Source organism: Benincasa hispida, chromosome 11, assembly GCF_009727055.1.
Source record: "Benincasa hispida cultivar B227 chromosome 11, ASM972705v1, whole genome shotgun sequence".
Lineage (NCBI taxonomy): Eukaryota > Viridiplantae > Streptophyta > Magnoliopsida > Cucurbitales > Cucurbitaceae > Benincasa > Benincasa hispida.
In genome coordinates this window covers 62,049,715-62,063,854 of record NC_052359.1, presented here as the reverse complement: position 1 = coordinate 62,063,854, position 14,140 = coordinate 62,049,715, and the positions used below count along the sequence as shown (strand labels likewise).

Sequence of the window (14,140 nt, the reverse complement as noted above, 5' to 3'; positions counted from 1 at the left end):
ATGAATTAAACCTAAGTGAGCATGCATGTCTTTCTTATTTCTTTTAGTTCTAATTTCTCTTTAACTATTAAAAAGAAACAACTAAAATCATAGCGTACAATGAGGTGTTTATAACATTTATAAAGTAACCTATGTGTCATGTTTCATGCAATGTCCGATCATTACTATATCACTTTTATATAACACGTAATAACCAAGCAAACATGCTATCATTCACCCTTATAATATAACAATTATAATATAAAGATGACACATGTCAATGCTTTTTATGCATGCATAAATATAACTCTCATATTATATAATGCATGAGCATGCTCTTACATAATTAAAATCATGCTTCTCTAAATTATAACAATTACAATAAAGAGATGATGCATGATCATTGCATAACCTAAGGTGGGATTTACTATATATGCATACCATATGACATATAAAACATATATCGCATGTAATAAATAAAGGATTAATGGACCGGGATGAGCCTTTTAACCAAAAATCGGAATGAGAAACCCTATCTATTACATTTTTCATCAAGCAAACCGGTTCACAAGCGAACCGGGTCTTGAACTGCTAAGAGGTCTTCATCGTGTAGCAATCTTTAGCAGGTAGACAATCGATTGTTCAACGCACACTAGAAGATAGAAGCATAAGCAAACGATCGCGTAGATGACGACGAGGCTGCGAAGCCTGACCGTCCATGTGATCGTGTAGCGCGATGATAGGTAAACGATTAACCTTTAGTTACTAAGCGATTATTTGTATAGGACACCCCCACTCGCATGTCCCCAACACGAATGATCAAGATCATACCATCCGTGACAAGTCACAATACTTGTGACCATTCTACAAAGCGGCCCGCGTCCATAGCGTTATCAAGATAAGGTTTCCTTTCTTTATCCATATACTACAGACCATTTTGGTTATCACTCAAGACATGATCCACTTGTATGTCACTATATACATGCTTGAGTCACATACAGATAACTAGGGATTTTATGTTTATTGGTTTGTGGTAAAGCAAATAAAACAATTAACCGACCAAAAAACAAAATGTGAATTAAATATCATATATTAACAACACAAGTGTTCGTACATACTATTTACAAACTACAGGATACAAGACTTTAGGGCATTAACCCCAACACTCCTACCATTGAGGGTGATCCTTTGATTTGCATAGGTGCGAGTGGCCAGAGCGCCGACTCAAACCTACCACTTTAGGATTCGTCTGATTAGAGAGCTGGGAACTCAGTTTTACAAGATGAAGTTCAATCCTTCCCCGAAGCAGGGGTAAGTAGATAGATTGCTCTCTTAAGGGCTGATCCCGGGGCTTGAATGATGTGGCGCCATACACCTTCTCATGGCCTGAGAGGTTTTCACACATAGTAGGACTATGTTGTATTGTTCAATTAGGGAGATCAGTGGTACTTAAGGAGTAAGATGTAACTATAGGGGCAAAACGGTAAATTGGCCTGCTGTAATTACAAGCATCTGTGAAGGGTCATCGTACTAATGATTGGTTATATCCAATGGACATAGAAATATATCTATGGTAAGAAGAGTTCAACTGTCGGTCTTTAGTGGAATGCCTGACAGTTAACGGATGGTGGATATGATGACTAAAAAGTTTAGTCAGCTATTCATGTACCGTTGGAGCTTCGAGCTATAGGTTCATAAGGTCCCCTTGGTAGTTTGGATACAAGTTGAGAGTCAGTTTTTGGGTCAGTTTGAAATGTTCAAATTGACAAGAGGGAGTTTGATTATATATGATATAATTGAACTAGTTAATTATATATGATATAATTAACTTTATGTATGAGATACATTAATTTGGAAAAATTTGGATATACATATGATTTATATCTAGTGGAGGAAAAATACTATGATTAATATATGATATTAATTCATAAGTTATGAATATGATGTGATCATATTCATTGTCTATAATTGGACAGTTAAATGGGTAATAGGACGACGTCTCTTATATTTTCATAACGGATGAGTAAGTTGAAAGATCACTTTGAGATACTTAAATAGCTCACGATGTGTTAAGCATGGGATGACGCGAACATTGTGTTGAAGTGTATCATAGCTTAGAAAATTTGTGCCTATACAATAGTGCCTGAACGATCGCTTACCTATACGATAGTTCTAAGCAATCGCTTAACGATTACACCCGCACACGCTATTTACTAAATGATTGTTTATCTTTTCCGAAGCGATCGTGTAGCACTCGATATTTACTAAACGATTGTATAGACGATCGCTTAGTTTTTCTACATGATCATTTAAACGATCTCTTACCTTTTTCCTACACGATTGTATACTTCACCTAAACGATCAAGCATTTTGTCTATGCGATAGACGAGCCTATCTTCCACTTGCTTGATCGTTGTATACGATTTCTCTTCCTCATTCCCTCTACCAAATCCGAACAAAGCCTACCCTTTGGATTCTCACTCCAAGAATACTGAGGGCTCTGAGTGGTGGTGTCATCTCTGTTTCCTTCTGTTCGTGTGGAGACTGTTTGAGGTAGACGATTGGGTTTTGCTGAGCAATAGCTTACCCTCTCAGCAAAAGCAAGATTTGCTGTGAAGAATAAGTCTTCAATTGGTATGATCTCTCGATCTGTTATTTTTTGTTCTTTTGAGTATGTCAATAATTTAGCATTAGGAATGCATATTAGTATGTTTGAATGTATATGTGGAAATTCTATCACAATGAATTAAAAAGATCCGCTTCCGCTTGTAGGTACTTTTGAATAAGAGTTCCTTCATGAAGAACATGAGAAAACGCCTTTTCTGTCTTCAAACCTTCAGCATCCATCAATTTCTCGGCAAAATCAATTGTTTTTGTCATGCTAAACATGCAATCAATATTTGATGAGAGCTTGACACCAAGATTCCATGATCAAGGTGGAATGTGAGGTGGTTTAGTTTGGAAAAAACTACTAATTATTATTTCAATTATTGAAATTGAATTCAAAATTAAATTTCCAAATTTTGAAATCAAAATTTCAAAAATAAAATGAGTTATTAATTCAATAATTAATAGTCTTTAATTTTACCAAAAATTAATTCTATAATTAATTCTTAAATAAAATTAATTCTATATTTAATTCTTAAATAAAATTAATTCTTAATAATTAATTAAACAATTTAATTCATTAAATTCATTTAATATAAAATATTATATTAATTAAAAATCAATTCCTCAAACATGAGTCCCTATTCATGTTTTTAATATTAAAATCAAATTTAAACATTATTTAATTCTCCAATTCTGTTTAATTTGATAATTAAACATGTAATTATATCGTATATAATTACTAATTCCCTTAATTTGAATTTGAACGCTTCAAATTTACTCATCACGCTATTCTAAGGTTTAATCCATCTGAGTTAGTAGGGAGACCTAATGGACTTACAGATCATAGGCTCCAACAATCTGAGATTAATTGGCTAAACTTTTTTTTAACTGACTTAATCAACATTCATTAACTACGAGTCACTCCACTAAAGCCCGTAGCTGCACTTCCCTCATTGTAGATATATTTCTGTTCACTCGATATAACCAATAAGCAAATCAACCCTTCACTGATTGTTCTTAATAATGAATGGATCAAAAGTTGTTTTACCCTCAAGATTACATCTTATTCCTTAAGTCTCACTGATCCTTTAATGAACAATTGGTTAGTGATTCAATCACTAAACCAAGTCCCTTTCGCGTCAATGAGAGGGTGGGGTCCCTTGTTCAAGACTCGGAGTCAACACTTAAGAGAACAAATTCTTTACTATCCCCAAAAGCAGGTATGAGTGAATTTCGTCTTATGCCTTATGTCCCCAGCTATCTACCCAATCTTACCCCTGAAATAGGGAGCTTATTGAGCCCGCAATGTTGAGCCAACCCTCACCCATACAAATCTAAAGATAATCCTAAATAAACAGGAGTTCATAATTAGTTCAGGATTAAAGTTAAGTTACCTAGGTCATTGCTTTGAAATAGTCAATCTTAAATAGTAAACAACGTTATAAAGTAAAAGTGACTGATTTCTCGGTCTGATCTTATACAAACTCTTTGCATAGGATGCTCCCACTCACTTGTCTCTACATGAACGATTCAAAATCACATCGTATGTACTAAATACAAAGTGATCCACATCCAATAGTATTTCCAGAACAAGGTACCCAACCTTATTCGTATATTATAGACCGTTTCGGGTATCTACTCAAACTTGATCTATTCTTATGTCTCCACATAAAGCTCGAGTACTCATGTAATAGTCATGAATCTTAGTTTATTGGATTTAATTTTTACAAGTGCAATTTACATATTCAATAACAGTTTTATTGAATAAACCTCAATAACTTCTTTATTGCAAATAAAATATGTTTAATTTTACAAACTACGAGTTTTAAGACATAAGACATACAACCCAACAGTTTTTTTGAGGATTTTCACTAGATCTTCACTATTCTTTCCTCCATCTTTCAATTCCTTTCATTATTACTTTCAATTTCTAAATTATTGTTGCTGATCTGAAGAACATGAGGCTAGGTAACCCTTTCTTTTTGGGTTTAGTAATTTTGTTCAATTTCTTGAAGATGTTTAATTAATTATGTTGAATCCTATGAACTATTGAGTTTGATTTGAGTTTATTTTTAATAGAATTTGATAGAACTGATTTGCAAATCATTCTTATTGGGTTCTTGTATGCAATTTCTACAAGGCGGCTTTGCATAATTGTAGATTAGGTTGCCTGAATTAGGAATTCTTGTGTCGGTTAAAACTTTTTCTGAACTCACACTTGTTTGCCCTAATTTAATCTCACTCATTGAATCATCCTATGAGTCTAGGCTTTCCAACTTGTAGTATGTTCACAAGTCATGAACCCTAGTCTTAATGCGAATTAGTTTTTGCTTGGATTTCACTGAGAATGAAAAGTTTAAAAATTAATTTAGGGTCAATTTGATTAATCTCACATTTGGCTAAATGGACTATTACTTTTTACTAATAGGTTGTGGAGTTCATAGAATTGGCATTGTTTCTTAACATGTAATGATTGAAATTGAACATAAGGAACTATCTCCAAGAGTCTTTTGTCGATTCATTTCAACTCAATTGCACGCTCTGATTTCGTTCGAACTTTAATTCATTGCATGTTTACTTTTAATTCAATTCATTACAAACCAAACTAAACCCCCTATTGCATGGAATTCTTTTATCGTCCTAGCTAGTTCATTGTTTCCCTATGGATTCGACTCCGTACTTACTGCCTCTTTTAGTATAAGTCTTAGGCTCGGTGGAACATTAGAGCTATCATTCCCATCCCCATCCCCGTCCCCACTCCCCATCCCCATGAAATTCTCCACGGGGATCAGGTTCCCCATGGGAAAATTTTTCCCGTTACTTTTTTTTTGTAAAAAGCCAATTAATTTAAATTAGTAATGTGAGCAAAAATAATATAACTTTATCACTAAATTGTTTATTATGGTTAGTTTTACCTGACCATTTGAATTTAAAGATAAACTACTCAAATTTTTGCCTAAAAAGCTAATTAATTTTTTAGTAGAAAGAAATAAATATAAATCAAATTATTCACATATATAATCTAAATTTAAATATTCAATTTAAACATATTCATTATCTTTTCCAATAAATAATCAAATTTGAAATTTAAATGTAATATTTATATAATAATAATAATAACATAACATTAGATAATTATATTAAATAAATATGTAGAAGCTAATCGGGACGGAGATGGGGAACGAGGCGGGGTGGGGGCGAGGGTAGGGAAAACATTCCCCGTGTCCGTTTAGCTCATGAGGAATTTTTTCCCCACTTCCTCCCCCATTCCTCGTCTAATTGGGGAATCCTTACCCTATTCAGGGAGTGAATATATTTAATTTGCTTAGTCAGCAGATCGCAGGCGAGAATGAATCTATAAAACCTTACTACAAACAATGATAACATATTTTGACCACTATCATCATCATTAATAGACTTCCAGAGATAAAATTTAAAGTTTGCTATATCTATGAATTATTTTCTGTTGTGCTGCATCTTTTAATACTTTGAAGTGATTGCCTATATTTAAAATTGCCCCAAAAAATAATCATATTTCTTTTTTGTTTTGAAATCCACGTTTAAAAAAATATCCTAATATATAAATCCAGATGGACAAATATTCGTTTCCTTTTAATCACTATCAAAGGACCTTTCAACTAATTTAATGCGTATAAAGACTTAAGAAACTGAAAGGATAAGATTCAATTGGATTTTAATGGATCAAAGCGTGGAATTTTTTGTTTTCTTTTTTTAATCAAGCATCAGGAATTGTTCAACGGTGAGCCTTCAACTAAATTTAATATGAAGTCTCGTAACTAAAATCCAAAAAAATAAAAATAAAATAATAAAATAATAAAATAATAAACTTGTGTGCACTACCGTGTAAGGAAAAAAATGCCCTCAAAATCTGTGGACAATGCAGAAAAAGACTGATTTGGAAGCTCCAAAAATAACTATTAGACTTGGATGCTTGTTCTGCCATGGTGAATCTCTGTATTTTTTCTTTCTTCGGCATTTTTTTCTTTGCCGTCGCCGCCGCATCTCAGGAGCTCTTCTACGCCGGATTTCGTGACGCCACAGCCGCCGCCAGCTTAACCCTACCGGATATTGCGAAGATCGAGAATAGTGGAATCCTAAAGCTCACCGACGACACCGACATGAAACAGGGTCATGTGTTCTACGAATCCCCTGTTCGCTTCAAAAACTCTTCCCACGCCAAACCTTTTTCCTTCTCTACCACTTTTGTCTTCGCCATCGTCCCTGAGTTCCCGAGCCTTGGCGGCCATGGCCTCGCCTTCACCATTGCGCCTTCCAAAAACCTCCTTGGATTTCCCTCACAGTATTTAGGCCTTCTCAATACGACCAATTTCGGAAACTTCTCGAACTACTTATTCGCCGTCGAATTCGACACCGTTCAAAATGTTGAGTTCGAAGACATCAACGATAACCACGTTGGAATCAATCTCAATAGTATGATCTCCAGTGCCTCCACTACTGCCTCTTATTTCATTAACGACGGGAACACCAAGCAACATATAAACCTAAGAAGTGGGATACCAATTCAAGCTTGGATTGATTACGATGCTTCTGTAAATTTTCTCACGGTAGCGATTTCTCCATTTTCAACCAAACCCAAGAAACCGATTCTGTCGTTAAATGTAGATCTCTCTCCGATTCTTCACGAGTTTATGTTTATTGGGTTCTCAGCCTCCACTGGAGTGCTTTCGAGTTCTCACTATGTGTTGGGATGGAGTTTCAGCATGAATGGACCAGCCCAGACTCTGAATATTGATTCTCTGCCTTCGGTTCCCGGGCCGAAGAAAACATACTCTCATTTAGCAATTGGGATTTCGATTCTCATCGTTTTGATCGTGATAACTGGAATCTTTTTTACTCTTTACAAAATCACAAAGAAGATAGACATAATCGAAGCCTGGGAGCTTGAAATTGGCCCGCACCGGTACTCTTACAAGGAATTGGAGCAAGCAACGAAACAATTTAGCAACAGAGAGGTACTTGGACGTGGGGGCTTTGGGAAAGTATACAGAGGAACAATACCGAATTCGAAAACCCAAGTGGCTGTGAAGCGAATTTCCCACGAATCGAAACAGGGCCTCCGCGAATTTATATCGGAAATCACAATCATTGGTCGGCTTCGTCACCGAAACCTTGTTCAATTACTGGGATGGTGTCGTCGCCGCGCCGATGAGGATCTGCTTCTTGTTTATGAGTTTATGGAAAACGGGAGTTTGGATAGCTACATATTCGGCAAACCAAAAGTGGTTCTGAGTTGGAAACAGAGGTTTAAGATCATAACAGGCGTTGCTTCCGGCCTTTTGTACTTGCACGAAGGATACGAACAGGTTATTTAATCACCTCTCTCAACTATTTCATTTAATTTAGTACAATTTAGTGGGGGATAAAGATTCATCTTTTTTTTTTTTACTTGAAAGATTGCATACCGATTACTTTTTAGCTAAGCTAACTAATTAACTTCTAAAATCACCTCTAAACTAATTTTATTATTTAGCGGTTTAAGGTTTTGTAGACGCTCCAATTAAGGATGCTTAAAATAAAAAATGACTATGTTTGATTGCGAAGAGAAAATGTTAAGCATGACAATCTTATAAAATTTTACTAGATTAATTAATTAATCACAAATATCATTCATTGATTAAAAAAAGAGTAATTAATTAAGAACTAATAATAATAATTTTAATTATAAGTATTTAAAATTGAGTAATTTATAATTAAAATTAACCAATTAATATATTTAATGAATATCATATGAGTTATAGGACTGTTTTCAAATATAAGATAATGAGTCAATTTATTTACAAACATAGTAAAATGTCACTTCAGTGTAACAATAATAGACATCTATCGGTGTTGGTGTTAGACACTAATAGGTGTCTATCAGTATATGTCAGTGTCTATCCCTAATAGACAATGATATTTTGCTATATTTGAAAATGTTTCCAACAGTTTTGTTATTTAAAACAATCACTCTTAATTATAATATAATATTTAATCATTTTTATAATTAATTAATTTTAACATTAGGAATTTTATTTTTAATTAAATAACATAAGAAAATGTGTTTTAATAAACAATATATTATATAAAAAGTAAAAAAACAAGATAAAAATAAGATAAATTAATTAAGAATATTAAAAAAAAAAATTGTATAAATATGATATGTTAATAATAAATAAAGTAATAAAAATTATTCACAATAAATAACTAATATTGATTATACATTCATAATGAATGATCAAATTAAAATTAATATCAATAAATAATTGTTTGATCATTTAAAAAAATAAGTAGTCAATTATTATTATTGAAAAATAAATTTTTGTAGTAACTAAATTTAATTAATCCTAATTTACTAATTAAATATATTTAAGATATTTTCAGCTAATTAATTAATAAGTTATGTAAATGAGTAATTTTTTAATATTATTAATTAATTAAATAAATATTAATATTAATATTAATTAATTACTTAAATATATTAAAATAAATAAATATTAATATTAATATTAATTAATTAAATATATTAAAATAAAATTATATATGCGAAAAAAGGGAAATCGGAAAAGATAACCTTGTTGATAGGAAAAGATGATGTCTGGAATAACTTCTTTCTTGATAAAATATTGAAAACGGTGAAACAAACATAAATTTTGTAAAACTGTATCAACTCTCATAAAACAAAATCTCTAACTAAATGAACACTCAGTACTTGAAGCAAATCACCTCTAGTTTAGAACTTAATTTTCTTAACTTTTCTTATAGGTTAATAACATAGATTACATTTCAACCCAAAAACTCTAGCTATTATATTATAAAGTAAAGTTGGATAAAAATACGGATCCTCTTATGATGTTGTCTAACAAAGTTTGTCAGAATCCTTACTCTGGACCCAAAATTAAGTTTGCAAGTTATTCTTGAAAAAATATGAAGAAAAATCATCGTTCATGCATTAGCCTCTTTTATAACTATTTTATTTTTTATTCTTTAATTTTTTTTTAGAGATTAGGTTAAAAATCACTTCTAAGCTTTCAACTTTCCTAGAAGTAACAATTTAGCTTCTAAATTTTGATTTATATTGATTTAGTTCATATACTTTCAATCTTGTTATAATTCGGTCTTTAAACTTTAGTACTTCACAACTGGATTTTTTTACCTTCAAATTTGCAACAATTTGTTCTTATTTTGAAAAATCTCATCATATTCAATTGATAATTTTGATTATGTAGAGTCGGTCATTATAACTTATAAATATATTTGACCCTTAATTAATTTGATAATCTACATTATGTGTAAGAAGTTTCATTAAATTTTAATTGTATTTTGCACGACAGGTTCTAAATCCTTACAAATTATAAAGTAGGATGAGTATTGATACTTATTAAAGTTTGAAGATTAAATTGTCACAAATTAGAAAATACGTGGACTAAATCATTATAAACTAGAGTTTACGGATAAAACCGTGGACCGAAAATGATTTTTAACCTTAAAGTTATCTTCGTTTTTTATTTTCACATTTAATCAAGATAGAATAGAATGAGAAGAAATGTTAATTTTTTTTAAAGGAAAAGCACCTTATTGGTCCCTAAGTTTGAGGTCCAATTACTATTTGTTTCTTAGCTTTCAAAATATTATACATTTAGTCATTAAGTTTTGAATTTGGTTTCAGTTTAGTTCTTGAGTTTCAAAATGTTACAATTTTACTATTGACATTTGAGTTATATTTGAAGTTGGTCCTTAGATTTCAAGATATTACATTTTTAATCTCAATTTTTCATTAAATACTCATTTTCAAATATTGATGTCAATGTCAGTAATTAATTTAAAATAATTATGAAGTAAAATTTTAAATATTTTAAAAAGTGATGAAAAATAGTGCAACTTAATTAATTATAATTCACCTAATTATTTTAATTTTTTTAACCTACATTAACACTGAAGACGAAGAATAAGTATTTAGTGAAAAATTTAGGTTAAAAATTTAAATATAAAATCTAGGGACCAAATTCAAACCTAATTAAAAATTTAAGAACTAAATGTGTAACACTTTAAAATGTAACGACCAAATATAAAGTTGACCTAGGGACCAAAAATGTATTTTTCCTTTTTTTTTTAAAAAAAAAAAATTAAATCAGACTTAACTCTTACTTTTCATATTTCAATTCTAATCTTTTATGGTCAACAAAGGTGGTCATTCATAGAGATGTGAAGGCCAGCAACGTTTTGCTCGACGACGAGATGAACGGAAAACTCAGCGATTTCGGCCTCGCCAAGCTCTATGAACACGGCGAGAACCCGACAACGACTCGAGTCGTCGGAACTGTGGGCTATCTGGCGCCGGAGCTGCACAGAACTGGAAAAGCAACAACCAGCTCTGATGTTTACGCGTTCGGCGCACTCGTGCTCGAAGTGGCTTGCGGCCGCCGGCCGATCGGCTCGAGGTCGGTGCTGGAGGAAATGGTGTTGGTGGATTGGGTTTGGGAGAAGTATACGGAAGGAAAATTACTGGAAGTGATGGACCAGAAATTGAATGGGGATTTCAATGAGGTTGAGGCAGTGATGATTTTGAAATTGGGGTTGCTCTGTTCGAAGGATTCGGCGGCGGCGCGGCCGAGCATGCGCATGGTTGCGCGGTATTTGAACGGCGAGATTGGTGTTCCCGACGAGATTATGGGTCCGAGAATGGTGGAAGGAGGGAATGAATTTGTGGATTCGTCGAGTGAAAGTAAAGACATCAGTTTTGCTTCTTTATCTACTTCTTCTCTTTCGGTTCTCAATGGCAGAAGTTGATTTCAATTGAAATTGAAAACAGCTCCATGATAATGTTAAACATATTTAATAAAAATTGAAGTCGCATTAATGAACGTTCCTTAGATTTCTTTGTAGTCACTGTCATTTACTCACATTGATGATGAAGAACAATTGCGTTTTGATTGGAAGCTGAGACAAAGGGTTCTTGAGATGGAGAGAAGCCAAAATTAAGGTAAGATTCCATGAAGTATCAAAGCTTAAAATTTGAAAGGAAAAACAAAAAATTAAAGGAACAGAAAAATTAAAGGAGCGGGGAAGCTTCCTCAAATCTGAAATTCTCCCGTTGTTAACACATATTATTAACCTCTATTAGTTGTAATAAATTTAATAATTATGTTATTTTCCATTTTTCTGTTAACCGATAATTGGTGATGTACATATATATATTTTTGAGAAAGTCAATCAAGATATTGAAGTCCATTTCCTCTTACTTATTTTAATATGGTATCAGTTGGATAAAATAAAAATCCTATCTCACCCGTCTCTCGTGCGTGATAACAATCGATTCTTCCAATTAGAATCCTCAACCTCTGATCGCTCTGCCTCACTTTCCGGCCACCGATTCCTCATCTCTTCATCATGAACACTCCAACAACACTTCCTATTTCAACAATCCCTATGTTTTTTTATCACACCGATACTTCGATCTCGTTCTAGTTACTCAACCTCTCACTGATGACAATTATGTCACATGGAGCCGCTCGATGATTCTTGCTTTGTCAATTCGGAACAAGCTCGAATTTATCGATGAATCAATCCCTACGCCTACAGGCCAACTTCTCCCTCTGTGGATATGCAACAACAATATTGTCATTACTTGGATCTTAAATTCCGTTTGTAGGGATCGAATCCCGAGCGGAAGCATGACAACGCCTTGCATTCAATTTTCCATTTGGAAGAAACACAAAGACAGCATATTAAAACAAAGGATAAGAGGATAAACAACATACTTAGCATGCAATAAAAAGGAGAAACAAAGGGATGAACGATTCTTACGTTCATAGACTCCCAAACTTCTCGAAATTCCTCTTGTTCTTCACATGAACATCTTCTCAACGATCACCGATACTACCACAAGAATAACCTTGTTATTCTCTAGGATTCCAAGAGTTAGATGTATCACACCCCATCCCAGATCACCCTTTTAACCTAGGAAATGGCGTGACTGCAGCAGTTATCAACCCTTAGGTTGATACTTACTGCCTAATAACTCTTGCAGAAATAACTCTGATACTAATGAACAAATTCAACACCAACTGATTAAGTCAAGGAGGCAAACAACAACGGATTAAGTAAGCCCATTCTATTACAACAATGTAATGTTTATACAACTCCAAGACTTATCAACAAAGTTACAACAACAATTATAAAACCCTGGAAGTGTAATTGTGGCATGTGGCAGACCTTGACCTTAGCAGCACCCTGGAACTCCTCACCTTTCGCTACCTGAGAAGAAAAACATGAAATAATAGAATGAGCTTCACAAAGCTCAGTGAGTGTTAAGCAACTTCTAGAGTCTATTTCAACTCATAAATAACAAGCATATCACGAATACAAGGTTACATTCCAAACCTCCGCCTTGAGTGAGTCTGTTCTCACTTCTATCTACACGCACGGTAGATAGCTAAACCGATAACTACTTAGAATGAGCTTACTGTCTATCTACACACACGGTAGATAGATAACTATTACTAAATACAACACTTACTCTTTACGTTTCCTTTGTCTCCTATGTGCATATAGCTCCTCGCTCCTGGGCTCAGAAGCTAGGCCCGTCGACCCTCTGACCATCCATACGAGGATCCTCCCACAGGCTTAGGAACTAGACTTCTCGTGGCCCCTGACCATCCCGTGAGGTTTTGCTTACGGGCTCAGGCACTAGGTCTATTGACCCCCTAACCATCCCAATCACATAATCTCATTCTCACGCTAGATACTCATTCATAACCTAAGCATATACAATTACTCTAAAAGATATGCTTTAAGACTTAAAGGAAAGTACCACTCACCTTTGTCGTTTAGGAACTTTTCTCTCTAGAAGTTCCTTAGTCTTCTCGGGCTCCTCTTTTGAACCTTAAATTCCATATTTAACTTAAAGCTCAAACTACTCATATTTCTAGGCTTTATCTCGAGTTTCTTTTTTCTACAAATACTTTTGTTTCAGAAAGCTTACCTTAAAATCTTAGCTCCTAACTCCTCGTGGTTTGGCCGGAAACATTAAAACATCAAGACTGGCTCAGCTTACCCAGCTCGACCCTTCTATCTTTTCCTCATTCTCCAGTCCGATTCCTTAGAGCTTCTTCTTCAGTAGCCACACCATGAAAACTAGACTCTTTTAGCTTTCAGATGGCTTTGAAATCACATCAAACGCACGAGTGTTCTGGGAGAACGCCTCTTCCCAAGTTGATGCTACTTTCTGACTTTTTTGTCCGACAGCATCTCCCCTCTTGGAATCTCTTAACTAACGCATGGTCTTACCATCAACGCATAGCCTCCTCCCAATACACTCTTCTTTATGTCCTTTGAAGAGAATTGAGTCCTCATCTGAAGTCCTTATCCCTATTTATAGGCGTCCAAAGGCTCTCCAAGATCGACACCTTCCCTCCAAGTGTTACTCTTAAAGATTGCCAACCTCCAGCCCCTTCCACCTCTTGGTTGAGGTGTCTACCAACACAAGGTTTGATCAATGCAAATTTTGGGTGTCTTTATTCTATATTGCCAA

General features: G+C 33.9%; 1 protein-coding gene across 1 annotated transcript; it reads left to right on the top strand.

Moving 5' to 3' along the window:
* Positions 1-6,319: 6,319 nt before the first annotated feature.
* On the top strand, positions 6,320-11,496 carry LOC120091025 (L-type lectin-domain containing receptor kinase S.4-like). Its single transcript, XM_039048812.1, has 2 exons — positions 6,320-7,934; positions 10,795-11,496. Exons 1-2 carry the CDS (start codon positions 6,552-6,554, stop codon positions 11,395-11,397), a joined length of 1,986 nt encoding a protein of 661 aa, XP_038904740.1. The 5' UTR covers positions 6,320-6,551; the 3' UTR covers positions 11,398-11,496.
* The last annotated feature ends 2,644 nt before the right edge of the window (positions 11,497-14,140 follow it).